General features: G+C 38.7%; 6 protein-coding genes and 1 non-coding gene across 8 annotated transcripts; 2 read left to right on the top strand and 5 right to left on the bottom strand.

The window, feature by feature from the left end:
• Positions 1–717: 717 nt before the first annotated feature.
• Phb1 (prohibitin 1) lies at positions 718–2201 on the bottom strand. Its single transcript, XM_076899170.1, has 4 exons — positions 2125–2201; positions 1635–1736; positions 1131–1552; positions 718–1055 (listed from the first exon to the last, which is right to left on the bottom strand). The coding sequence occupies exons 2-4, from the start codon at positions 1717–1719 to the stop codon at positions 747–749; spliced, it is 816 nt and encodes a 271-aa protein (XP_076755285.1). The 5' UTR covers positions 1720–1736; positions 2125–2201; the 3' UTR covers positions 718–746.
• Positions 2202–2577: 376 nt separating this feature from the next.
• Trnan-guu (transfer RNA asparagine (anticodon GUU)) lies at positions 2578–2651 on the bottom strand. The gene has a single exon. It is a non-coding gene; the product is annotated as a tRNA-Asn (tRNA).
• Positions 2652–2877: 226 nt separating this feature from the next.
• Vhdl (larval-specific very high density lipoprotein) lies at positions 2878–8787 on the bottom strand. The gene is made up of 16 exons (XM_076901166.1): positions 8772–8787; positions 8617–8655; positions 8224–8555; positions 8012–8152; positions 7778–7945; positions 7544–7686; positions 7097–7465; positions 6700–7028; positions 6015–6634; positions 5020–5927; positions 4801–4930; positions 4485–4721; positions 4054–4404; positions 3689–3971; positions 3319–3613; positions 2878–3238 (listed from the first exon to the last, which is right to left on the bottom strand). The coding sequence occupies exons 1-16, from the start codon at positions 8785–8787 to the stop codon at positions 3049–3051; spliced, it is 4551 nt and encodes a 1516-aa protein (XP_076757281.1). The 3' UTR covers positions 2878–3048.
• Positions 8788–9960: 1173 nt separating this feature from the next.
• Positions 9961–11362, bottom strand: LOC143431291 (inosine triphosphate pyrophosphatase). Of its 2 annotated transcripts, none has more exons than XM_076907904.1 (2): positions 11247–11362; positions 9961–10652 (listed from the first exon to the last, which is right to left on the bottom strand). In XM_076907904.1, exon 2 carries the CDS (start codon positions 10649–10651, stop codon positions 10079–10081), a length of 573 nt encoding a protein of 190 aa, XP_076764019.1. In that variant the 5' UTR covers position 10652; positions 11247–11362; the 3' UTR covers positions 9961–10078. The 2 variants fall into 2 exon arrangements, with proteins under 2 accessions (XP_076764019.1, XP_076764029.1); XM_076907914.1 differs by lacking the exon at positions 11247–11362 and adding an exon at positions 10887–10943.
• On the top strand, positions 11356–12821 carry Rpn8 (regulatory particle non-ATPase 8). The gene is made up of 4 exons (XM_076907889.1): positions 11356–11530; positions 11740–11832; positions 11913–12091; positions 12152–12821. The coding sequence occupies exons 1-4, from the start codon at positions 11356–11358 to the stop codon at positions 12659–12661; spliced, it is 957 nt and encodes a 318-aa protein (XP_076764004.1). The 3' UTR covers positions 12662–12821.
• Positions 12822–13591: 770 nt separating this feature from the next.
• Positions 13592–20717, bottom strand: Atk (artichoke). Its single transcript, XM_076907876.1, has 11 exons — positions 20643–20717; positions 19265–19477; positions 18026–19196; positions 17249–17955; positions 16534–16858; positions 16187–16453; positions 15667–15820; positions 15376–15588; positions 14571–15300; positions 14164–14501; positions 13592–14087 (listed from the first exon to the last, which is right to left on the bottom strand). The coding sequence occupies exons 2-11, from the start codon at positions 19426–19428 to the stop codon at positions 13597–13599; spliced, it is 4560 nt and encodes a 1519-aa protein (XP_076763991.1). The 5' UTR covers positions 19429–19477; positions 20643–20717; the 3' UTR covers positions 13592–13596.
• Positions 20718–22121: 1404 nt separating this feature from the next.
• On the top strand, positions 22122–24279 carry Tdh (L-threonine dehydrogenase). Its single transcript, XM_076893056.1, has 5 exons — positions 22122–22311; positions 22573–22836; positions 23049–23309; positions 23676–23942; positions 24013–24279. Exons 1-5 carry the CDS (start codon positions 22152–22154, stop codon positions 24171–24173), a joined length of 1113 nt encoding a protein of 370 aa, XP_076749171.1. The 5' UTR covers positions 22122–22151; the 3' UTR covers positions 24174–24279.
• Positions 24280–24420: the final 141 nt, after the last annotated feature.

The raw sequence follows: 24420 nt of genomic DNA, 5'->3' as shown, positions 1-24420 counted from the left end.
GGATAAAATAAAACTGTCAGAAAATTTCTGCTCTAAAAAAATAAAATCTACATTGATACATCTTTTACAAGAATATTCACTGTAATAATTAATTCAAATTTATGCAACGAATATATCATATATTTATATATGTTGATTCTGGTAAAAATGTAGCTTTTATTCCTTATCGCTGAAATGAACACAACTATATTGTCGCATCCCGATTCAAATGAATGTTTATATAGAGATATATAGCTAGTTATTGTCCACTCAATAACCCTATATGCAGTAGCAGTATGCAGTAAATGCTAAAAATGTATATATTAAAAAATTTTATACTTAGTATTTTCAACCTAACATTAGACTACTGAAAACCCTGAAGAAAGACGCTCTCCTCTCCTGAAAAGAAAACAAACTGATCTGTAGCTAACAATAAAAAATACTTCCAATTAATCAAGTCACTATTATATAAAAAACAAAAGAAAAAGACATATATATATAGTATAATATATCCCAAAGTGTAGAATGAAATGCTGAAAAAATTAAATGCATTTATGTATTTAGGAACGAGTTTGCATATTAAAAATTTAATTTTAAACTTCAACACTACGAAAATGCTATGTATATATGTATATGTATTCCTCCTATGCCGTATTTTTCAATATAATCTTAAAGCAACTATTATTATTACACCGCCATTATATCGAAACATACATTACAATATAAATGCACAATTTATGTATGCAATTTTTATTCGAATCTTAGTTTTACTGTGGTAAGTTTAATAAGACATTTTGACCTGGTGGCAAATATGCTACTTGACGGGATCTAGACAAATTATGAGCTATGTCTTCAGCAGCTTCGATTCTTCTAAGTTCAACTAATCCATCGCCTGCTTCACCAAGAGATTTTGCAATCAGGCTAGCAGCTTGGGCATCACCTTCTGCACTAATAATGGCAGCTTTCTTATGTTGTTCTGCTTTTTCTACCAAGAAACGCGCCTTCTCTGCTTCTTGCTGCGCTACTTGTTTCATTTCCACAGCCTGAGTAAATTCTTTTCCAAATGTTAAATGTGTCTGTAACAAGATAGCAACCAATGTAAAAAGAGATACTATATTTATAGTAAAAAAAAACTATTACGTAACACTTACAATTGAAATATCGTCCAAAATTAATCCAAACTGAGTAGCTCTCTCCATCAAATCTTCCCTAACTTTTTGAGAGACAATCTCTCTCTGTGTGATTAGCTCTCCAGCATCGAATTGAGCGACTACAGCTTTTAATACTTCATTTGTAATGGAAGGAAGTACTCTTTCATCATAATCTACACCAAGGATAGTGTAGATTTTTGGCAATGTATCTGGCACAGGTCTGAAGAGAATACGAAGTGTGATGTTTACATTTTGCAGATCCTTACTTCCAGTGATTACAGGAATATTTCTTGGTCTAGATCGAATATCAAATATGATAGGTTTCTGTACCCAGGGAATGAAAAAATGTGTTCCTTCCCCTACAACCTGATTCTTTATTCCAGTAAACCTATCAAAAATAACAGCTCGATGACCTCCGTCAACTGAAACAATCAATAGGAAATATGAAGTACATTGAACTTAATTTCATGGAATCTTCACCACAGAAATAAGGAAGATACTAACCAGTGTATAAGGCAGTATTAATAACACTTCCAGTTATAGCCATAGTTAAACCAAACTGTCCAAGTCGATTCAGATACTGAGCCATTTTCTTTAAAAAAGGACCTGAAAATCAAAATGGAGAACATTTTGTAAAACAAAAAAAAACGTGATCTGATGTAACACTTATCTATTTCGTTACACTGTGGTCAAACAACTCTAACCTAAAAATAGTGCTACAATTTAAACTCACGATGGAAGGTGTTCTAGCAAATTCTTTGCTCACACAAAATCCCGAAATGTAATGCAATAAAGTTGTAAAAATATCTGATAAATATAAATACTCTATAGATAATCGTTAAAAGAGGAACAAAAATCTAAAAATGTTACAAAACCGGCAGCGAACTCAACCAAATATACGTACAAGACATAATTTCGGGAGTAGTAATAAAAGAGAGAGTATTATTTAAATGAAAATTATTAACTTTTTTATATAGACATAATCAATACTTACGTAATAAATGCTATCTTTGAAATCAGAATTCACTTTTCTCCTCGCGTGGGATATGGGTGTCCGTAGAAGGAAGATGGAGTCTAGACAGAATTTAAAAAGGAAATCGATAGTGGCGCTGCTAGTGAATTCTCGGAAGTAGATTCAAACCTCTTTAGAACCAAATGCAAAAAACAAGTCAGACATAACATGGAAAGTTACCATATTTTAAATAAATTGCTTTCATACACAGACACTTAATTTGTATTAATAGTGTACTGTATCATATGGATACTATACTTAACATTTTTACATTTTGGAAAGACAAGCAATACATCTTTATGGATATAACGAAGAGACACTTGCTTATTTTATCAATTTCGATGATTAGATTTCGACAATAAACAAAGATGGTAAAAGTGCTTAGAGTTTTATAGAAAATTTGTAATACGTACATTTAAAAAGCAAAAAATAATCCGCCCCCGGGTGGGCTCGAACCACCAACCTTTCGGTTAACAGCCGAACGCGCTAGCCGATTGCGCCACGGAGGCCACGTGACGAGACTCTTTAAATTACAGTTTTTACATTATCGAATATGTTCAAATAAAAATACTTCTTTATTTTAATATATTTCATCACATAAATTCGAAATTAATAATTTTTATATTTTCATTTTAATACTAAAATGTAATTGCATCAAAGTTACAAAATAAGGTAACATGAAATTCATGGATATTTATATTACGGGGAACAAGGTAAAAAATAAACACTGAAAAATTATCCAAAATAGAACTTTATTCTTCCATTTCCTACATCTATATTATCATTCGATATACCCTACGATAGAAAGGTCTCTTGTTTAATAGTAATCACCTACTGCTACATCCAATTTCTACTACAGTCTCTTTATTAGATGAAAAAATGATTAAATGATTTTTTATGATACCCTTAAACATGCGATACGGTATATATTTTTGGTATTTCAACTTTATGGGTGCCATCCATGCAACCGCACAAACCAGTCACTTGACCCTGAAGTTCGGTTTTCAGATCAACGGTGACGGTATGCGGTACATAATAAATGTGAACTGGTACCATTGTTGACTCAACTACTAAATGTTCATAAGCTTTGGTCACCCTGTACGGGAAAAGTATATTATCATAAACTTATTGCGTTTAAAACGATATTTTACAATAATTACAGAGAGGCATACTTACTTAATAGCGTAGGAATTCTGATCACCTTCGGGCACCATTATACCCTTTTTATAATCGGGGATCACTTTGTTATTTACGATGACTGTTACTTCTGAATCTAAAGGTTTAACTTCCAATTCGTGTTCACCCACGATAACTTTCATGGCCAATTTATCAGTCTGCACTGATTTTACGAAAACACTGTACGTCTGGTCTATATGATCACCAGTCATCAGAGTCCATTTATCGGGTACGATAAATGGCATAGTACCATTATCCAAAGTGAGAAGAACTCGAGGATAGATCGAGCATGGCACTGTAGACAGCGTAAAATTTGTTTAACACATTTATATAATATATAATTACTACTATGAAGTAGATAAAAACTCACTGGTACGTTTATTAACGTAATTATACAATTTTGTAACGTCGTAATGAGTATTATCCATCCACACATTCCAAAGTGGATCACCAAATGGTAATTCAACTAAATCGTAAGTGTATGTCGGAGTGGTAATCTCGGTGTTAAGAACGTTCGTATGGTATGGGAATTCTACGACAGCTTTTACATTTCCAGTCTCGACGTGATCCCAAGAATATGTTACATGTGGATGAGAAAGACTACGCACAACATCTTGCAATATGTTTGCGCAGGATACCAGTTGCAGAGGTACCTACAATGTGAACTCAAGATCAGTACATACATAATCGAACTGTAATTACGAAACATGTCCGTGCCGAAGGATCGTCATGTACCTTTCTTAGTGCCATATTCACGGTAAATTTCCTCATCGTTGAATGAAGTACAGCTTCTTGCATGCAATGCCAAGTATGAGGGACGTGTAAACCCCCAGAGTGGTACAAGGAATTCTGTGTTTGTGTAGCGCATGTACTATGTACACTGTCTTCCACAGTATGTTCCTTTTGTTCATCCGTTAATTCCCCTTTCATGGTAATTGTTACGTCCATTTGATCATTCACGCATTTGTCTTCAGTTGTTTCTCCCATGGTAATTGTGACTTTCGAATTGACTTCCTTCTTTCCGGTACCAACTTTGAATAAATCTGAAGTATCCGCCGAATAATCCTTACGCGCCGTCACGCATATCTGAAGTAATGTATCGATTACATTTCTAGTGTCAATAATTAGAGTATTTAACTTGTGATATCTATAAATTCCTCTCGTACCTTCAAATTTTTCTCTCCTATCGTGGTACGAGTGGCCATAACTTTCACATTATTATTCACGTGGCCTTGTGACAGCAAAGCGTTAACATTCACATCCCATTGTCTTACAACCTCATAAGTGGAGGCTGCCTTAGCTGTCAACGTCCCGCGAACATCAAACCTCGTGCTGCTAAGCAGACTCATTGTTTCACTGGTGTGATCCATGTTTTGAACATTAACTTTTCCAACTATTTCAATCTAATCGTATATACGAGAAAATAGAGAATTAAAGCTTGAACGTAAACGTATTATATCTAAAACATGTTCTCCAACTTACCACAGAAGTGGGATGAACGATACTTGGTTCGACTTTGATAGTAGTCGCGCAACTCTTTTCATGTCCCGAAATAACGTCATTTATCATTTGCTGGCGAATACCCATAATAACGTGAACCCATGTGTAGCCCCTGCAACGTGAAAATAAATTTTAATTTTATTTCATTTTCTTCGAAATCGTCCATGATTCGATTAATTGGACAGGTATGTTAATACATACATAGTGTTTTTATGTCCATCTGTGAGTGTCTTCATCCACTCGACCATAGGTGGAACAGGTGTAACAGTGCTTTCACAATTGTACACTGATGTGGTAAATTTAAGTCCGGTGTCTTTTGATTCCACGACGTTTTCGTACTTTTTCGGGTTGACGACACCTGTAACCATCTCGTGATGATGACATGTATCGCAACTCTTTTTCAAATGATCGGTCTCGTCACCGAAAATGCTGACGTAGCTTTTAACATAAGTCGACATCTCAGCAACCGAGTACTCCGAAACGGGCAGTCTTGCCAGCGTAACTTTAATGTTCTTCGTCTCTGAATTGTAACGAACGTGCATTTTAATGGGTAAAACAATGTCCTGGACCGATGGCCTGCGAATAACGTGCCAGACATCGACGATGGGATTGTAGACTGACATTGCAGGTTCAGCATGCGTCCAACTATGGTATTTCACTTGTACAGTGTAGTCCGACAGATTTTTATCTTCCGAAAAAGAAACAGTTCCAACCAAAGAATCGAACGAAGGGACTTTCGCGCTCAAAATGGCCGGTACACCGAGATCAGTGGGCATATGCATTTCGAAATGGTTGCGATACGCAACGCTGCTGTAATAACTTTGCCAGTTAATGTCATTCATGTTCTCTGTAAAGAATTCCTTCCATTGCGCCATTTCATCGAGAGCGTGCATCCAGTTATCCTTGTTGTAATGGTACATTGATACGACGTAATCATTTATTGTTAGGATCACATTAACGTCTACATCTTCGAGCACAGGCATGTCTCTTGCTGCTTTGGTTAGCACATTCTTCACGTTGGTGTTTTTAATCGCTTGTACAGACTGGTTGAATACTTTATGCTTTACGTTCTTCATGATTTCGTGCAGACCTTCGATATTCCAATGAATCTATGGTACATGAAAAAAAAGCTGAATGACATTAAAAAGGAACATAAACAAAATTCATTAGCTGTAATAGTCAATAAAGACACTCACTCCCACACCAGTGATACGTTTGTGGCTGACAGACGTAATGTGCTCGACCGAGCCAACGTAGGGCAAGCCAGTCAAATGATGGACAACGTAAGAGCCTTTCACAGCTTCGCCGTATCCGTATTTTTCATCTACGTAATCAACATAAACTTTGCCTGATAGTGGGACGGTAGCATGTCGCGTTGTAATAAAACTTAATATTTCCTTGGCCACTTCTTGTAGTGGCAACATGCAAGAGTCAACTGAGTTAGCGAGTCCTTTGATGGTGTCCACGTGATAATTGTACAAATGGTCATTCTTTTCGGTAGTCATAAACCAATGAATATTTACGAGATCTCTTGGGTCTGGTAAATGATGCACCAATGCATCGTAAGCGGCAATTCTAGTCGCCGTTGGAAGTGTAACATCAGAAAGGATTGGCCAGAGTAGAACATAAATGCGATGAGTACCGGTGACATGCATCGATTTGATGGCCCAAATAGCTTGTGTACGAATGGTATGCGGTTTTTGAGAGATAACCGTTTCGCCGCGAATTATGGGCTCAAGGTGTGTCAGAATATGGCTCAGTTTAACGTTTTTCATGGCCATCATGTACACCGTCTTCATGTGATGCGTTGGCTCGTCTGCAACATTTGTTACGAAACGAAGTCAAGATTAGTCGAATTGGGGTATTAGAAAGGTTACATACTTTTAATATGATCCATGAAGTGCTGCAAGTATTTATCCAAAAGATTGTTGGCAGCTCCTGTATACTTGTCCTTGAACGTTTTGTGGACCAGTGTGGCGAAGCAAAATATGCCAGCATCTTTAACGCGTGCGGAAACGGTGCTTCCTAAGTAGAGAAGTTTTTCCATCTGTAAAAGCAGTTCCTCCGAAGGATCTTTTACATGCATCGGAAGATTAGTGAGCATTGTGACCGCAATCCAATTCGGAATGCTCCCTGTTTGAATCAGATTACGCGTGAAAATACATGCGGCTGTGGTTCCTACGTTCGGAACTACCAAGAGGAAAATATTCCTGAAAAAATATGGGAACAAATGTACATAATGCATATCAATGATATCAATAAATGTCGAAATACATACTTCATCATTTCTTGTTTGCTATCCTGGGTAAATTTGAGTTCGTTATATACCCTTTTTAAAGTTTCAACGTTCATGTAACTCATAGTACGTAAAAGTCTGTTAATTGTTTGGCCATGCTTCCAGTCTGGTTGTCCATGATGGTCTTTTAGATAATTGGCAGCTTCCTCCAACATCTGCTTCAGTTTAACGGTAAGCTCGTCGAGCTTAACAACATGTCGGCCATAAGTTATGTCTACCTCGGCCTGAGAAGTATATTGTGTTTGCGGTTTGTCGTAGAAAACTTTGTTTAAAACTGGATTATTTTGGAAGTTGACAACTGGTAGTTGAATATTAGATACAGGAACAACGTTTTGAAGTACCAACGTTTGGCTGTAAAAACGAACATCGTTCTTAAATATAGTACGAATTTCTTATAATTAAAACTGCGGCAAAGGCTTTTCAAGTTACTTTGTCAAAAGATAATGAGCCTCTGAGTTGGCCGACCACGGCAGGTAGTTGATCACTCCGTAACTAATCAATTTTTTAATGAGTAGATCGTTGCCTTGCTGTTCTATTTCGAAAACGCGCTTACTAGTAGTCGTCATATCATCCTGCACGAGAATATGGAAACAAAAGTTATGAAACAATCATTGTTAATGTTTAGAATAATGGAAAAATCCAAACATCGATACTTATTAATACCTGTTTTCCTGTGTGACACTTCTCACATTCAAATTGATGGAACTCATAATAGTTGAAGTGTGAGCAGTACTTTGGTTCGTATATTTTTGTGACTACAAAGTCAGTGGTGGACGTTCGATTCACTGAATGCACCTGATATTCTACTTTACAAATTCCATGAATGGTGTCCTAGTGGTAACAACCAAAGAGAACATTAGCCAAAATTACAGGATGTTCCCATCAGTCGTTACCTACCTCGTGAGTTGAGAAAGTGTGCGACTTCGTAGAAGTTTGAACGGGAATATTGGACAAATTCAAGTGAAGCATAGAAGCGATGGCCTTTTTGATGTTCCGCGACCATCCAGGCTCATTTTCCGTTAGCTTCACACCTTGTAACTGTAATAATTTTAATAGATTCAAATAAAAATTGGTCAAGTTCTGACTTCAGTCTTTTCTCTTTTACTCACGTTACCACTTTCGTCGTAGACAACCAAGAATGGTGTCTCGATCGCCTCAGCAGCTTCGACGATCGGATGCACAAGGTGAACATGCTCATGATACGTTGTATGCCCATTATGCATACCATGTTTCACATCGGTTAAAGTGACATAGTAGGCATTTTTCAATGTTGGGTCGGTGGCATCATGCTTTACATGAAGAAGACACTCGATGCCGTACTGAGACGCGAGAGAAGCCGGCTCGATCACTCCGGCCTTCACATCAGCGGTATATTTGTAAGTTACAGTTTTTCCATGAGGAACGTAAGCTGTAATAGTATTTAATAAAATTATTTTAGCAACTGCGTTGATGTATTCCAAGAGATTGGACAGATTAATTTATTTTGTTTGGAGTTAACGTACCAGAAATGGCAAGAGTTGTAGCTAGCGTTCCCAAAAACACTGCAAAACAAAAAGGAAGCTTGTATAATATAATTTCAGTAAAAATGTAACTCCCGCGAATACATTAAAACAAAAGACGCGAAACGAACTTTTCTTTCTTCTTTCGTTTTACTTACCGATTAGGGCATTCATTATTGCGCGGCCCTTGTAGAAAGACTGGTAACGCTGCTGCACAGTTGTCTCCTTTTATAAGGCGAAAAATCGGTAGATCCCAGTAGAATAAGAAAGTGCAAATATAATGATAACCCCTATCGAAGGGGTGTTATGAACCGACCGTGCTGGTATAATCAATTCAAAAGATAACCCGTTCTGGCATCATTGTAAGTTACGTTTACTATTGTATGCGAAAGGCTTTTAAAAATATCACCTGATGATTTTATATTAAACTGGTTCGTAATTTTTCCCCCGTCAGTAATAGCGGATAATTGAAAACGTCTTAAAGTTTTCTGCCTTCGATCATTCTCCGTTTATCGCTATTTCTTTCTACGGAATTAAAAAAAAATTGAAAAAAACGAATTATGTGCAAACTTCTTTATAACTTTTATTACATGCCGAACATAATTGATCCAGTAAATTGGTTCGTCCATTAATTAATTAATTAATTCATGTTAATCATTTATGGTGTTCTAATATCAGTAATAACAAACAAGCTTCGCTATTAATTTTATTACGGTGACAGCGAGATTGGAAACTTCCCTCGAGATTGCTTTTGTAATAATAAGTCACAGTATTGTGAGCTCTCTCCATTAACGAGTTTAATTAGCCTTATCAATAATGCTGCAGAAAAATAACAAATAAAACACGCTTGTTTACCATCGCTCACGACAATCAACAATAATACAAACGTATACTTGTTAAGATGAAGTAAAAATACGCATATAATATATAAGTTTATACGAAATTTTTCAAGTATAAAACCGTAAAATTTAAAACGCAAAATCCATAAATTTTCACTAAAAATAGTATGATAAAATATCAATAATTTTTGCATCACTTTGGAAACATTTTGATAAATATATCGTACATATTTACGATTCGTGGGATATTGATTGGAGGAATCAACATTCAAGTTGCTTTGTTGCTGTATGTTGTAAAAAATTTTAGTGTGTAACCCAACTTGTAACGAAGTCCATCTGTATATTATCAGTTCAACCGAAATGTATTTTAAATACAAAATCACTTTTGATAATACGAAAATAATGCTTACTAATGTGCGGTCAACATTCGAATTACATATTTTGATGATACGAACATAATCATTCATAAAAAAGATACATGTTTAAATAGAAAGTAAAAAAAACAAACTTTCATTGATGTGCAATCATTGTATTTCTAAATCATGTGTGTTTACAAATGTTATTAGTATTTGCAGATACATAAAATTAAATCAATACTGTGCTTTCAGAGAGTAATTTATTTAAAGCTAAGGTTGAATATCTTTCATAAAGTAATCTTTTAATTTCTCCAATGCTTTACTACGATGAGAAATTTTATTCTTTTCTTCTTTTGGCAATTCTGCGTACGTCTTTTCGTAGCCGAAAGGCTGAAAACACGGGTCCCAACCAAAGTCTCGCGGTCCTCGAGGATCTACAATAATGCCTTGCGTTCTACCTTGAAACAATAAAACCGGATCTTCCGGTTCTCCAGCGCAGTAGGCAAAAGTGCAAACCGCTTCCGCTGTTTTATCTTCCCAACCGTGGAGCATTTGATGCAATCCCTCGGGACCTAATTTATCTAGGAACCATTTTATATAAGGTCCAGGTAAACCTTTCATCGCGTTGAAACACAAACACGTGTCTTCGATAATAACAGGACCTTTTATTAAATCTGCCGCTGCTCGGCACTTGTTTCGACATATATCATCAATATCTCCTTGATATTCCGGAAGATCAATCTTTTTACTTGTAATCGTTCGTGGAAAATTCTTTCCTAGAATAGCCACGAATTCTTCCAATTTTTTCGCGTTTCCCGTTACAAAAACTATTTGTCTCGACATCCTGTAACAAAAATTTGAAATCTAAAATTTCGCGCCTTTCTTCATTCTTCAGTTGGTACACTTGCTGGCAGGAATGGATACGTAGAACGAGAATGTAAACGCTTCGTTTATTCTCGAATAAATTGAATTTGGTTGTTATAGAAAGTAGATACACAGGCTAGTTTTATATTAATCAATATTGTATTTATTACACCTCTATGAATGCTACTATCACACACATTCCACTAAGAATTACCTTCTAATATTTAAGAATCGGAGCAAAACACTTGTTAGGCAACGTGTTTTCAGCACAGTGTTGCTAACTTTAATATCCTGCACAAATATCTTATAATTATCTAAAAAAATAAATTAATCCTAAAACTTTGGCTTTTCAGGCTTTTCATTCTAATTAAAGAAAAATATAAATTAATATAAAGTTATGTAAAAATTCTACATGTACCGAATTTCATAATTAACCTTAAATTACGTTTGAAGGTGTGTTTCTCATACAATAATTGGAACTTTTTTACTTTTTTTGAAATTATTATAATTTAAAATCATTTATATGAAATCATAGTTCGCATATTTTCCTAAAAATGGCGCTTATATTGTTTACCTTATTGCATATACGTAGAAGGGTCTTTTGTGAATGACCAGTGAATCACTTGGATGTTGTTTCTGTTGCGGCTACGTTCACTGAGAAAAGTCAAAGGAATTGCTCAAAAATGCCGAGTCAAGAGGTTGTAACTACGAAAGTAGTGGTGCACCCTTTAGTATTACTAAGTGTGGTGGATCACTTTAATCGTATGGGAAAGATTGGCAATCAGAAAAGAGTTGTTGGCGTTCTTCTTGGATGTTGGAGGGCTAAAGGCGTTCTGGACGTGTCAAACAGTTTTGCAGGTTAGGTTAACTCTACTAAGATTCGTTGTTTTATTACGAGATTTTTATTCATTTCACTGATAAATTTTCTGATCGTGGATTAATTTATCGTCCTCTTAACGTATATGTAAACAAAACGAAGATATTGTCGCTTTAACGATTTGTGATCTCCTTAACCTAAACTCACTTGAGTAAGTAAAGAAATCAAACGCTAGTATTTTTATTTACAGTACCTTTTGATGAGGATGATAAAGATAAAAGTGTGTGGTTCCTTGACCATGATTATCTTGAAAATATGTATGGAATGTTCAAAAAAGTTAATGGTAGGTATATATTGACGTGTATATGAGTTCGATAGCAGTTACAAGCTTGAATCTAACTTTTCATCAACCGATTTGCGCAGCCCGTGAAAAGGTAGTGGGATGGTATCACACCGGGCCTAAGCTGCATCAAAATGATGTTGCAATTAATGAATTAATCAGGAGATACTGCCCTAATTCTGTTTTGGTTATAATTGATGCTAAACCCAAAGATCTTGGTCTTCCTACAGAAGCATATCAAGCTGTCGAAGAAGTTCACGATGTAAGTTCCATAGCGTAATGAATATGTAAATAGTTTTTAAAAATATGGTATCGCTTGTAGGACGGTTCTCCGACGTCTAAGACTTTTGAGCATATTCCTAGTGAAATTGGTGCCGAAGAAGCTGAGGAAGTAGGTGTAGAACATTTATTAAGAGATATCAAGGATACCACAGTTGGTACTCTTAGCCAGAGAATTACAAATCAATTATTAGGTTTAAAAGGTCTTCATGAACAAATTAGGGAAATTAGAGATTATCTGCTACAAGTTGGTAGTGGTAAATTACCCATTAACCATCAGATTGTTTATCAACTTCAAGACATTTTTAACTTACTACCCGATATGACGCAAAGTAGCTTTGTTGATTCGCTATATGTGAAAACAAATGATCAAATGTTAGTTGTGTATCTTGCTGCTCTTGTTAGATCTATAGTGGCTTTGCACAATTTGATCAATAATAAATTAACCAATCGCGATGCCGAGAAAAAAGAGACAGATAAAAAGGAAACGAAAAAAGATGAGAAGAAAGAAGAAGAAAAAAAGGATGAAAAAGAAAAAGCGAAAGCTAAGTGAATAAAGTGAGATTGAGACTAATTTGTGTGATTGAGACTGTTTACATTGCAGAAGTTCACAAAAGTTACAGAGTTTGTTTCTACATGTACAAATGTATTTTGTGTTTACAAACAATTGGTATCTGAAATTAACACCAAAATAAACTTGTTCTTAAAGTGTTCTAACATAGTATAGTAACTACATTAGATAAAGGATATGATAGTAAGAGTGCAGTTACACATTTCCACAATTTGTAGTAAACGTGAAATAGAATAAACATATTGCACAATTATTAAAAGAAGGTTAGCAATGATTACGAGGTATAAACACAGTGATTGTGTTCACTAGTAGCTTTTATTTTATATTAGAAATGAGGAACTGCTTCAAACTACTTATAACTTTTATATAATGTATAAATATCGGTAAAAAAATTTCATAATTTCTTCATGGATCAACATCGTTTAATTATTGTAAACGATATGCTTCAGTATACCATAATTTTCTATATTACGTGAAAATGCCAGATAAAGTTTTCATGACATACATTTTTTAGGTGTTAGAAACATATTTTTTAGAAAACCTAAGCTTTCGAAACTAATACTGCGTTGTTAATAAAAAAAATCGATCATTCAAACTTACAATTTTATTTATTTTTCGATAGCATACAAGAACTTTACGAAAGTCACTGTGTAACGCACGAGAAATCGATCGTGCATTTTTTATACCATACGAAAATGTGAACTTTAGAACAAAATTTTTACGATGCATGTACCTGTATGACATATAATTTCAGATATACAGTCTATTCTTCATCAGCAAAGCACTCCTTAATTTTATCCCATAACACTCTAGTTTTCGTTTCGATTCCATCATTCAAATTGATATCTTACACAATTAAGAACACTTCGGATATTAATTAGGTAATAAATTAATTGCCGGAAACTGATTCCATGTTTTTATATGAAAATGTACAAAGTAAGATATATTTGACCCAATAAAGTCCATCGAGTGACACTTGTCTTTTCACCACCACTATATGCTACGCCCACGAAAGGTTCTAAATTGGTATCGTTATAATGTTGAAAGTACCAGTTAAATGGATTGTCCTCAACAACTTCGGCGTTTTCATTAAACGGACTATGTTTGCCTAATAATTTTTCTTCCTCAACTTCCACGTTTCTTTGAACAGCTTCTGCGACAGATTTCTGTTTCTCTGGCTCGGTAGAGAGACCGATACGTGGTGATGGAACCTTCGTTATCGTTGGCCTACCTAGTGGACGCAAATTTGGTATCGAAGAAGGCACTTGGCCGCCTGGAACTAGAAACGTTGAAAGAGCTGATGCTTCCGTTTCTCGAGAAGTCTGAAGTATCGAGGAGAAATTTTTCCGATTTTCCAAAAGAGCTGGTGAGGAAGTTGGTCGTTCTGTTATGACAGCAGTTAAATCATCTATAATAAAAATTAAGTAATTACTTACTTGATGTCACATAGAAAAATTATTATGTAATAAACATGTTAATATTACCAATTGATTCAGTTCGAATATTTGTTGCAGGACTCGATGTTCTCTGGAATTCGATTACCTCAGAATCCCAATTCTTTTCTTCTTTTAACACCTCTCTCGACGTTTCCTCAAATATACTCTCCTTTGTCGTTTCCAAAATCGTTTTCGGCGTGGTCCAGACGATTCGGCTTGCACCTTTCACTTGTGCTCTTTCTTCACTTTTAACTGGTTTTTTATTCATCTCCAAAGTCTCTCCATTGTAAATTTCAGTAGATACAGAAGTTTCGTTCGCCTTTTGAGGTGATTCGTCCGCTGCAGTACTCGAATCCGATGTTTTCGATGATTTGAAAGCAGGAGGGCTGTAAGAAATAATAAAATATAGCAATTCTTCTTTCGTATTCAACTACATATTTCATTCGATCGCTTACTTGGGCCTTTTCGTGCCTCTCATTTGCCATCGAAGATCTGGTTCATTAGTCGGCACTGTGGACAACTCTTCTCTTTCCTTGGATCCCATTTTAGGCTTGCTCGTTCTCGGATGAGTCTTTTCGATCCTCACCACCGTGGCGTTTCCATTCTTCCACTGTTTCCGCTCTTCTTGCGGAACGCTTGAATTCTGGAGCTTCGCGGTTTCATTCTTAACTTGTCTCTCGTAATTTAATCTAGGATCAACGATGGGCACGAACCCTCCTTGCCCACGTGGTAAAGGTACAAAGCCTCCTCTGTGGATCTCCGGTTCCGTAGGTGGGAACATTCTGTAACGGCCTCTTCCAGGTCTTCCCGAAGAATTTTTCCTCTCGGATTTTCTCCCGGAATTACCCCAAAGGTTAAAGTTGAGGCTAGGCAAGGGCACTCCAAAAAAGGTGAAACCAGAACTGCTAGGAGAGGGAGGCATTGAGGTAGCTTTTTTTATTGGAATAGTATTATTAATCGGGGATGGAATTCGTTCGGTTGTATGCTGTGGTACTTTCACTGTATCCGTTGGTACAGTAGTCGTGAACTGACTGGCTGTGAAAGTTATGTTCGATGTATCATTTTTATTATCTTGATAGTCAGGGTATTCGTAGAAGTAATCGGAGTCTTGGGAACTGGAAGGATTTTGCGTAGACGACTCCTTCAAATTCATGCGAAGCGGTACCATCTCCGTCGCTCCAAATACTGGCAAAAAGGTTCATTCGATGATTTGACGGAAGGCAAAATAATCGAGCGTTTGCCTTTGGAAATTTTACTTACTCGAAGAGGAGATAGGATACGATGCAGTGTCGATAATTTCAGACTCACAACCGGGATGTATTGGATCGATCTGTCTCTCTCGTTGGCAATCTTGACGTGACAATCTGATTTCTCTGAACAAAGATCCATCCGCGCATCTTGGACCCTCGGAAGAGGCCTGTTGCAACCACCCTCTCAGCCATAACATACCACAGGAACACGAAAGTGGATTTCCTTGTTTGAAGATATTGTTCTTATAAAACAAAACGCCTTTTATAGCGTCTAGAAGGTTTAATAAAAGAAAAAGTTTACCATCGATATCCAAGACAGCAATATTTGATCGCAATCGTTTGAATGCTACTTCTGAAACAGAAGCCATTCGATTGTTTCTCAAGCTCAGGACCCGAAGCCTGGGCATTTCGTCGAAAGGCGAGCCTTGGATGGCGCAAATTCGATTATTGTCCATCTGCGATTAAAGTGGAAAACGTAGACATATAAAGCGGTCCGCTATCTTCCTAATTAACGATGCAGCTATACAAATAATTGCTCTGCTAGCATAACGAGCGGCCTCGCACCACGGTTCGTGAAGAAGTTTCACTCTCGACGAGAAAGTATTCTCCGTTATTACTAAAGACCATCCCCACCATCGCGTAATTTGTTTCATTCTTCGTTTGCGTTTAATACGGTCGTTACGAAAAATACGATTTTTATCGCAACTGTTCCATTAATTATCCCTCAAGAACGAGAGTTATTAACGGTTTTAATTAACATGCCCACTGATAAATGATCCTTAAAGTAATCCGTTCCGTCGTCTTGCTCCCGTTTCACTTACCTTCAATTCAACCAGCCACTCCATCGATGCTAAACTATTGCTCGACACCCTGGACAATCGATTGTTGCTTAAATCCAGAACCTCCAAAGATCGCAAACTCTCTAAACCAACGTAATTCAACGAAGGCAAACGATTGTGACTGAGATTGAGGAAGAGAAGGTGAGGCACGTTAATGAAGGCGTTGCTTGCAATTTCCTGTATACGATTTTCCTGGAGTTCCGCACTTTGCAGCAATGGTAACTCGGTAAAAACTCCGCTTGGAATTATCTACGTGTGCAATCAACCGAATTAGTACTAAACCTTAAAGAAGAAACAGGCAAAAAAGGGACAAAAATATTTTTCCCTACCTGCAGTCTATTTTTTCCAAGCCTTATCGCTTGTAACTCCGGCAGAGCTCTGATAGCGTTCCTCTCGATGATTCTGAGATCGTTATTCTCCAAATCGATCAACGTTAATCGTGGCAGACCATCGAACGCGCCTTCCCGCAACTCGCGGATGCGATTCCGGACAAGTTTAAGCTCGAGCAAGGCCGACAGGCTGCTCAGTGTTTCCGGCGACAGGATGTTCAGCTTGTTGAAGCTCAAGTCGAGTACCTGAAGAGCTGTTAAGCCGTGCAACGATCCGGGTAACTCGGTCAAAGTATTGTGCGACGCGTACAATTCACGAAGGTCTCTGTAATTAATGCCGTTCCCTTCGTTTGACATCGAAATAGTTAACAGAAACAATCGTTTCCGACTCGAGCGATATTGCCCCGCCTGAACGTGATCGAGCATCGAATGAAAGAGGAGGTCGAGACTCGATATTTCTTCTACGGCGAACTGGTAAAAATGAACGACACGCCAGGATGGTGCCACCTCACAGGCAAAAGGGGACATTCAACGCTAGCACGAAGAACTTTCTAGGTACCAATTTGCAGGTGACGCAACCATATAACCACGAGTGAAACTACTTTGCTACCAGCGCGTTAACGCGCAAAAAACAGCACGACCTCACGTAATTTTGAGAAAGAAGAGCGCTATGGAAACTTGCGCGACGAACGATGATACTTTTAGTACGTGTTACCTGGTGTTCGAGAAGGTCGCATGAGGTATTTGAGCAAGATTGTTTCTGCTGAGATCCAGCCTCTGCAATCGAATATTTTCCTGGAAGATGTCTGGCCTCAGGACTTCTAAACGGTTCCCTCGAAGATTCAAATCCATGAGCGATCTTAGCGGCCTAAAACTTCGACCATGTAGCGTGACCAATCGATTGTATCGCAGGTCTAATTGCTCCAATCTGGACAACGCGTCGAACGCGCCGTCCTCCAGAAGTCGAAGAGAGTTGTAGCCAAGATTCAGTTTCCTCAGATTTGGCAAATTGCTCAAGGCGCCTGGAAGTATCCTCTCGATACCGTTCGCGCTAAGATCCAGAGATCTCAGCACCGGAAGGTCCAGATCCGGGGAAGATACAGCCGGCAGGACGACGATACGGTTCATGGGCATGTAGAGGTGTTCTATATTTCGTGGCAAACCCGGGACTATTTCAAGCATTCGGTTCCAGCCAACGTCTAGCTCGTAGAGATTGGTCAGGTGATGAAACGTAAGCGGATGAAGGACGGAGAGCGCGTTCCCGGAGATGTTCACGTGCTCTAGAGCTGGTGTGCCCAAAAACGAATCTGGCTCTATTAAACCAACCGCGTTCCCGCTGACGTCCAAACGTCTCAGATTTGGCAAGTTCGCCAGCAAGCGAGGCTCTATATGGCGGAAGTAGTTCTCGGAAAGATCCAGCCCCTGAAATTGTAATACGCCACGGTTAAGCTGAAAATGTCCAGAGGACGTTTCACGTTTTCGGGGCACTTACTTTCAACGCCGGCAAGTTCCAGAACGGCGCCTCCAATAAGTTCGACAACGAATTATTCTTCAATCGGAGTTCACGAAGAGCGGGCATCGCGGTGAAGGTTTCCCTCTGCAGGAAGGCCACTCTGTTGTGATCAAGATGGAGTCTTTCCAACGTGGGATGGCCCCTCAGCGATCCGAACGGTATCTCTTCGATTTGATTGTGGCTGACGTCGAGGAACTTCAGCCTGGGCAGAGCCTCCATCAGGGACCTCAGTTCGCTCACGTGGCTCAAATCGTTGTCGATCAGCCACATCTCCTCCAGCGCGTTCCCAGGCCTGTGCGGGAAGAATTCAGGATGTATGCGGTGTATTAGATTGTGATTGAGATCCACGGTCTTCAGGGTCGGCATTCTTTGAAATGCTCCAGCGAACACCTCTGTTATGTGATTCCTCGATAAGTACAGGCGGGAGAGAACCGGTAGATCCGTGAAGGCTGCCTCGCCGAGGCGGTTTATTCGATTTTCGTCCAAACGTATCACCGAGAGGGAAGGTAGATCCGTGCAGGCACGACCGATCATGCCAGCGTCCACGATCGAATTCCCAACCAACGAGATCTCCCTCAACTTCGGTAGATCTATAAACGCCCGCGGGTGAACCCAATGAACCCCGCAATCGGTGACGTTCACCAACTCCAGCCTGGGTAGGCTCCGAAAGAGACCAGCTTCTAAACGTATCAAATGTGGACTACCAAACACGTGTAGCTGCTCCAGATTTGGCAAGTCGCGGAAATTTCTCGGCGCCAGTTCCAGCAAACCCGGTGAATTGATCTGCAGGTATCTGAGTTTCGGAAGGCTAGAGAACTTTGGCAGTTTCTTCATCACTTTGCTCTGCAACGTCACCGCCTCGAGGCCTTGCAGATTCTCGAGGCTGTCTACTGGCAAAGAACGTAAATCTGGCTCCACGACGAATAACTCTAACAGAGAGTCGTGAAGCCCTTCTAACCATCCGGGCGACACTCTTTCAAGACGATTGTTTCGAAGCATTAAACGGAGAACACGCAAGGTGGCGAACACTTTCCCTGGTAGACTAGGTAGATTATTGTTCTCCAGGATCAACTCGTCTACTGGTCGATCCAAATAGTGGCTCACCGCTCTCAGACCCTCCAGGACCTTCGGTAATTCACTATGACTGCACCTATTGGAAGAGAACGAATGAATTCGACCCGATGGGGTTGTTCTTCGTGCTTAAAGCGCGACACTTGCCATATCTGAATCTCCATATCGCGAGTGGAACATCTGCAAGGTAGAATCTTCTCTTGAGTAGGACATCCATACTCTGAACCTAACTGGGCGCTGACACTGACGGAGAACAACGCCAGAAGCCAGCCAGTCGTAAAGAGGCATCCACCCCTCGGTGGTTTAATCATAGCGCATTTGGATGTTGGTTTACGACCTCAAATACCAGCCCCACATTTTCTGTAAAAAATTATTCCCCCTTTTTACCGAGCGTGATTATCGTTAAGTGTTAAACTGCCCTTGGTTGTCACGGTGTTTTCTATACGTAAAGCGAGGAACACACGCGTCTATACGTGTCTGGTGCACGTCACGGTCGTAGTCGACAAAATTAATGCTTCGTACCGTAAGCTAAACACCGCTAGGACAATCTTCGCTCGGTATAATTATTGTCGCCTGAGACTTCACGACGCACAGTTAAATTATATGTCCCTCTTTGATGAGATTGATAAAGTTCGCATTAATTTGTCACTACGGGTGTACAAAGCCTCAAAATACGGAGTAAAAGTATCAAGTTAAAGAGATCGATACGGAAGAGGAAAGTCTTTTTACTCGATCAGATAGAACGAAAACAAAGGTGTTCCTCGTGGATGGTGTCACGGGTGACCACGTGTGTTTCATAATGTGCCTTCCGTAAGTAGAAACAATCGGACGGCCTGGAAACGCAGTCGGACATAAAGTATTTCGATATCGCGTGATCGTCAATAAAAGAAGTTCAATTAAAGGACCACGTACGACTTAAGTCGCATGTTTTATTGAATATTTAAAGGAGCGCGTCATCGAGGAATAGAGGTCGCCGCACTCACGTGAGTGCGTTTGTATCCTCCTGAACTAGATCGCGCGATTATTTGTAAAGTGTTTCTGATCGTTCGTTCGAACTTTAAAATTATCCTATTCGATGGTAAACGCGGTGTCTCGTACGATCGCTTCCGAACAAATGGAGCCTCGCGTGACTCGAATCGATCGGGCGAACAGTTGACATAATCATGTCGCGTACTCTACTGTGTAGACGCAGTTTACAATGTACAGGTACAATTGGTACAGGTGCAGCTGCTTTTCAATCGCGAACGTCATCGTCCGTAACCGCGATCGAACTACAGCGATCGCGTACGATTCCAGTGAAAGTGATATGTACTTAGTTCTTTCGTTTTCCCTCTTGGCTCTTGTTCTCTCTAAACCTCACTCTACGTTCAACCAGACGGGATTGTGTAACTTCGAAATGGGTCGTGCACATTGCAAACAAATTGGAATCAAACAGAATAATAAGAAACGACATTAGTTTCGCCATTTCCTTAGAAAACTACCCCTTGCGTGTGTGTCGACGTTGCGTCTATCGAATCGTTCCTACCTTTTGGGTCTGCCTGACTTTCCAAAGGCTCAATTCATTCCACGATAAAGATGTATTCTCCTTTTTCTTCCTCTTAAAGGTTTGATGATCTCTTCGCAACTGTTTATACTCGTTTTTCTTTTAATATTAAGATTGGACAGCACCACTGATTCACAAATGAAAACGCACCTCGTCACGTTTCGACTGTTGCTCCGAAAAACAAGTGTCGACACTCTTGTTGCGAGCAGGTACGAACTAACTACACGAAGAAGTTCTGTGCAAAGCGTGCTGATGCACAAAGTCGAGGGGAGAAGATGACTGTGGCGTGGGTGATGGCGAGCGGGACGAAAAGAGAATTGCGAAGTGCTGTGTTCAACCACCGTGAAGGCACGCTTCCAGGAAATTCTTCCCTTTCCACTAAATCTTCGTATTCTACTAGATCGGTGACAGTCGTAAATATCGAATCCAAAATTTCTTCGTTTAAAATCCTTTAGAAGTGGAACTGTCAACAAATTTCGAATAATCGACCCGCGATTGCGGCTGAATTTCGTCAGCTACCGAACGAACGAAGTAAAAATGGAGATTTCTAAGAAATTAATATAGTCTGCTATTCCTTTCGCTCTATTATAAATCCTGTTTATACAGTTACGTTTGACATTTCTTTGATTGACATCGAAAAAGGACGCGATTTCCATGATTTTCCTAGAAACGTGCAGTTAAACGTGTTCCAGTCCAAATGCCACGAGTTGTCCCTTCCTTTATACGCTTTTTTTCAAGATGTAAAATAGTTTTCCATCTTTCCGAGACAACCGGTACTGAATTATTTGTATATCTTAAAGAAGCCCGAACTCCTGTTTCGCTCTATTATCATAATCGTCAGTTACGTATAATCAAGCTTTTTTGTTTAAATACAATTACGATGTTTTTGTAAATGTTTTCATTCTTCGATTCGCTCGCATAACATAAATATTAATTACGCTGCAACTAGCATTGCGATTGTTCTACAAGTGCAAGGTGTTTATACAAAGTCGTAACGTACTTTGAAACTATTTGAAATAAAACCTTGTGAACATCTTTACACCATGGGTAGTATAGGTAGTACTGTTAATAGTAGTATAGAATTAGATAATAGTATTACATTAGTATAACAATACTAATGGTTAGTACTGTTATCTTTAATATTCCTTCGACAAATGGCTAAGCCAGCGTGGCAAATGACAGAAACGACGCGAAGGTCCCACATTTATTAACACACAGACACAATGTTGAGAAGAAATCTGTGTTCTAACTGGTTTTCAGAATCAATCGTGTTATAATAACGTATGATTATGCGCGCCTACGGCAGTTGTTTATCGACATCAGGACGAGAAAGGTTCTCTTGATTTTTCATTGAGAATAATAAGTAAGACGATAGAAATCGCATTTAATCGCATTCGATGTATGCACGTTTAATCAGAATCAAAGTCTTTTTTTATCGGTGAGAAGAAATCCACTTTTTCCATTTTAATTTTTGTTTACGGATCTTGAAACATGTGGTGCAAACATTTGTTTAAAACTGCTCAACGATTGCCAAGAAACATTTATCGAGATTGCCACGTTACGAGCTGTCTTTCGTCTCAGGAAATAAAAAAGAGTCCGATCAATGTATTACCGAATACCACCGAAAAGTTACCAAGGATACTTATTACTGGTGCGTATGCTTTAAAAAAAAACCAGTTGGAATCTCTCTTTCTGAAACCAGTTATTGTGTAGCTGTAATTCCAGAGGAAGCAGAGACTATTTGTTACGCATTTACATATAAACGCAACGATCATAATTCATTCGATATAGATTTAAAAAATGACATTTATTTTTCCTATTTTTTCTTCTTGTTTTTTAATAAAACTTTTTGGAATATTTAAGATACATTATACCTTATATCATATCTGACGACATTTTGTATTTTTACCAGGTGGCCTGGGACAGTTGGGCACCGAGTGCGCGAAGCTACTTCGGAAAAATTATGGAAGCGAGAACGTGATATTGTCTGACATAATCAAGCCAACGGAAGAAAGCTTGGCGAATGGGCCTTTCATTTTCGCCGACATCCTCGACTTCAAGGGACTACAGAAAATAGTGGTTAATTACAGAATCGACTGGCTGATTCATTTCAGCGCTCTCCTTAGCGCCGTGGGCGAGCAAAACGTCCCTCTCGCCGTGAGGGTTAACATAGAAGGTAAGGTCGTTTTTAAAAAATTCAAAACAAATCATAGAACACCCGAACAAAATAGAATTTCGTGTCAAGTGACTCGGTTGTCCGCGATTATAATTATATTGTTGCTGTAGCGATGGAAGAAAGTGCGTCGGAGAAAGTAACTTTCTTAGCGCGTATTCGAAAAAGTCCGAAAGTTAGGCGATGTTATAATTCAATACAAAGATTTTTGTTAGGGATGCATAACGTTATCGAGTTGGCGAAACAGTACAAATTAAGGATATTCATTCCATCGACAATCGGAGCATTCGGTCCAGACTCACCACGGAATCCAACGCCAAATGTAACTGTACAACGTCCGCGAACAATTTATGGCGTTAGTAAAGTCCACGCTGAGCTCCTAGGTGAATATTATCATCACAGATTCGGTCTCGACTTCCGATGCCTTCGATTTCCGGGAGTCATCAGCAGCGACCCGCCAGGTGGTGGTACCACAGGTATTCGTCACCGTATTCTATTGCATTCTTTTATTTTCTACGTTACCTACTACACTTCCGGGTCAGAATAAATATAGGTTTGTTATAAAATATATCTTCGTACAGCAAGAAGTGGAGCACGTTCCAATCGTGATTAGAATAACAAGCATAATAGCACAATCTATCGCGTTCTTCAGGGACAATAGTACCAGTAAATTGTTGAGCATCTCTTGATCATGAACCGTGAGATCGCTTCTCGTGTTTCTCTTACCTCCTGATGCGTAAATATTAAAATAACAGCGAAGTCTTACGACGATTTTCAGCTATGATCTTCAATAAAATAACTATTAATTATATGATTTCAATCACGTATGCATTGTCTTCCAGACTATGCAGTTGCAGTCTTTCACGAAGGGCTGGTTACCCAAAAGTACGAATGTTATCTAGAACCCCATACGAGATTGCCAATGATGTACATAGAAGATTGCTTATCAGCGCTCTTTCAATTTCTGAATACTCCGAACGAACGACTGCTAAGAAGAGTGTATAATGTAACTGCTATGAGTTTCACACCGGAAGAATTGTTCAATGAACTTAAAAAGCACGTACCTGACTTGAAGATCTCGTACAAGCCGGATGGCAGGCAATATATCGGTCGGTGTATAATATTTTTCTATCGATATCGATTGGAGAGGTTCGTAAGGAATGTGTTTTTCAATTTCAGCTGAAAATTGGCCGCAAGTTTTTGACGATAGCGAGGCGCGTCGAGATTGGGGATGGCAACACAAGTACAACTTAGAGAAACTTGTGGAATCGATGGTACGCGATGTGAAGAAAAATTTTTTAACGAAAAGATCACTGAAAGAGGTAAACAGTTACGTGTAACGCGATGTCGTTTAGGAAACAATTGATACGAGCTAGCTAAGAGTTATAAAAATATTTTTTATTTATTTGTAATTAAAATAAGATACAACATTTTTCTAATACATTTTTATACAGTTTACTTCGCGTGTCGGTCATTCTCAAACTGAGAATCTCAATGCATACTGGAATATTATATCTTTGATTTTGCGTAAAAGGCACGTAAATTGTACAAAACCTTGATAAAGATAAAAATGCCCCTTCATCACCC

Source organism: Xylocopa sonorina, chromosome 1 (assembly GCF_050948175.1).
Source record: "Xylocopa sonorina isolate GNS202 chromosome 1, iyXylSono1_principal, whole genome shotgun sequence".
In the NCBI taxonomy this organism is placed as follows: Eukaryota; Metazoa; Arthropoda; class Insecta; order Hymenoptera; family Apidae; genus Xylocopa; species Xylocopa sonorina.
The sequence above is the reverse complement of the archived record's forward strand: the minus strand, read 5'-3'. Positions and strand labels throughout refer to the sequence as shown.

Excerpts from the sequence above, each read along its gene's own strand:
- Atk (XM_076907876.1), bottom strand. The coding sequence starts at position 19,428 with ATGATTAAACCACCGAGGGGTGGATGCCTCTTTACGACTGGCTGGCTT. Across the intron at positions 16,859-17,248 it reads GCGACCTTCTCGAACACCAG|AGACCTTCGTGAATTGTACG; the intron begins GTAACACGTACT and ends CATTAATTACAG. Across the intron at positions 14,502-14,570 it reads AGAGGCACGAAAAGGCCCAA|CCCTCCTGCTTTCAAATCAT; the intron begins GTAAGCGATCGA and ends TATTTCTTACAG.
- Rpn8 (XM_076907889.1), top strand. The coding sequence starts at position 11,356 with ATGCCGAGTCAAGAGGTTGTAACTACGAAAGTAGTGGTGCACCCTTTA. Across the intron at positions 11,531-11,739 it reads CGTGTCAAACAGTTTTGCAG|TACCTTTTGATGAGGATGAT; the intron begins GTTAGGTTAACT and ends TTTTATTTACAG. Across the intron at positions 12,092-12,151 it reads CTGTCGAAGAAGTTCACGAT|GACGGTTCTCCGACGTCTAA; the intron begins GTAAGTTCCATA and ends TATCGCTTGTAG.
- Phb1 (XM_076899170.1), bottom strand. The coding sequence starts at position 1,719 with ATGGCTCAGTATCTGAATCGACTTGGACAGTTTGGTTTAACTATGGCT. Across the intron at positions 1,553-1,634 it reads TAATACTGCCTTATACACTG|TTGACGGAGGTCATCGAGCT; the intron begins GTTAGTATCTTC and ends TGATTGTTTCAG. Across the intron at positions 1,056-1,130 it reads TTTTGGACGATATTTCAATT|ACACATTTAACATTTGGAAA; the intron begins GTAAGTGTTACG and ends ATCTTGTTACAG.
- LOC143431291 (XM_076907904.1), bottom strand. The coding sequence starts at position 10,651 with ATGTCGAGACAAATAGTTTTTGTAACGGGAAACGCGAAAAAATTGGAA.
- Vhdl (XM_076901166.1), bottom strand. Across the intron at positions 5,928-6,014 it reads AACGTATCACTGGTGTGGGA|ATTCATTGGAATATCGAAGG; the intron begins GTGAGTGTCTTT and ends CATGTACCATAG. Across the intron at positions 3,239-3,318 it reads CAGAATTCCTACGCTATTAA|GGTGACCAAAGCTTATGAAC; the intron begins GTAAGTATGCCT and ends TTTCCCGTACAG.
- Tdh (XM_076893056.1), top strand. The coding sequence starts at position 22,152 with ATGTGGTGCAAACATTTGTTTAAAACTGCTCAACGATTGCCAAGAAAC. Across the intron at positions 22,312-22,572 it reads ACCAAGGATACTTATTACTG|GTGGCCTGGGACAGTTGGGC; the intron begins GTGCGTATGCTT and ends TATTTTTACCAG. Across the intron at positions 22,837-23,048 it reads CGTGAGGGTTAACATAGAAG|GGATGCATAACGTTATCGAG; the intron begins GTAAGGTCGTTT and ends GATTTTTGTTAG.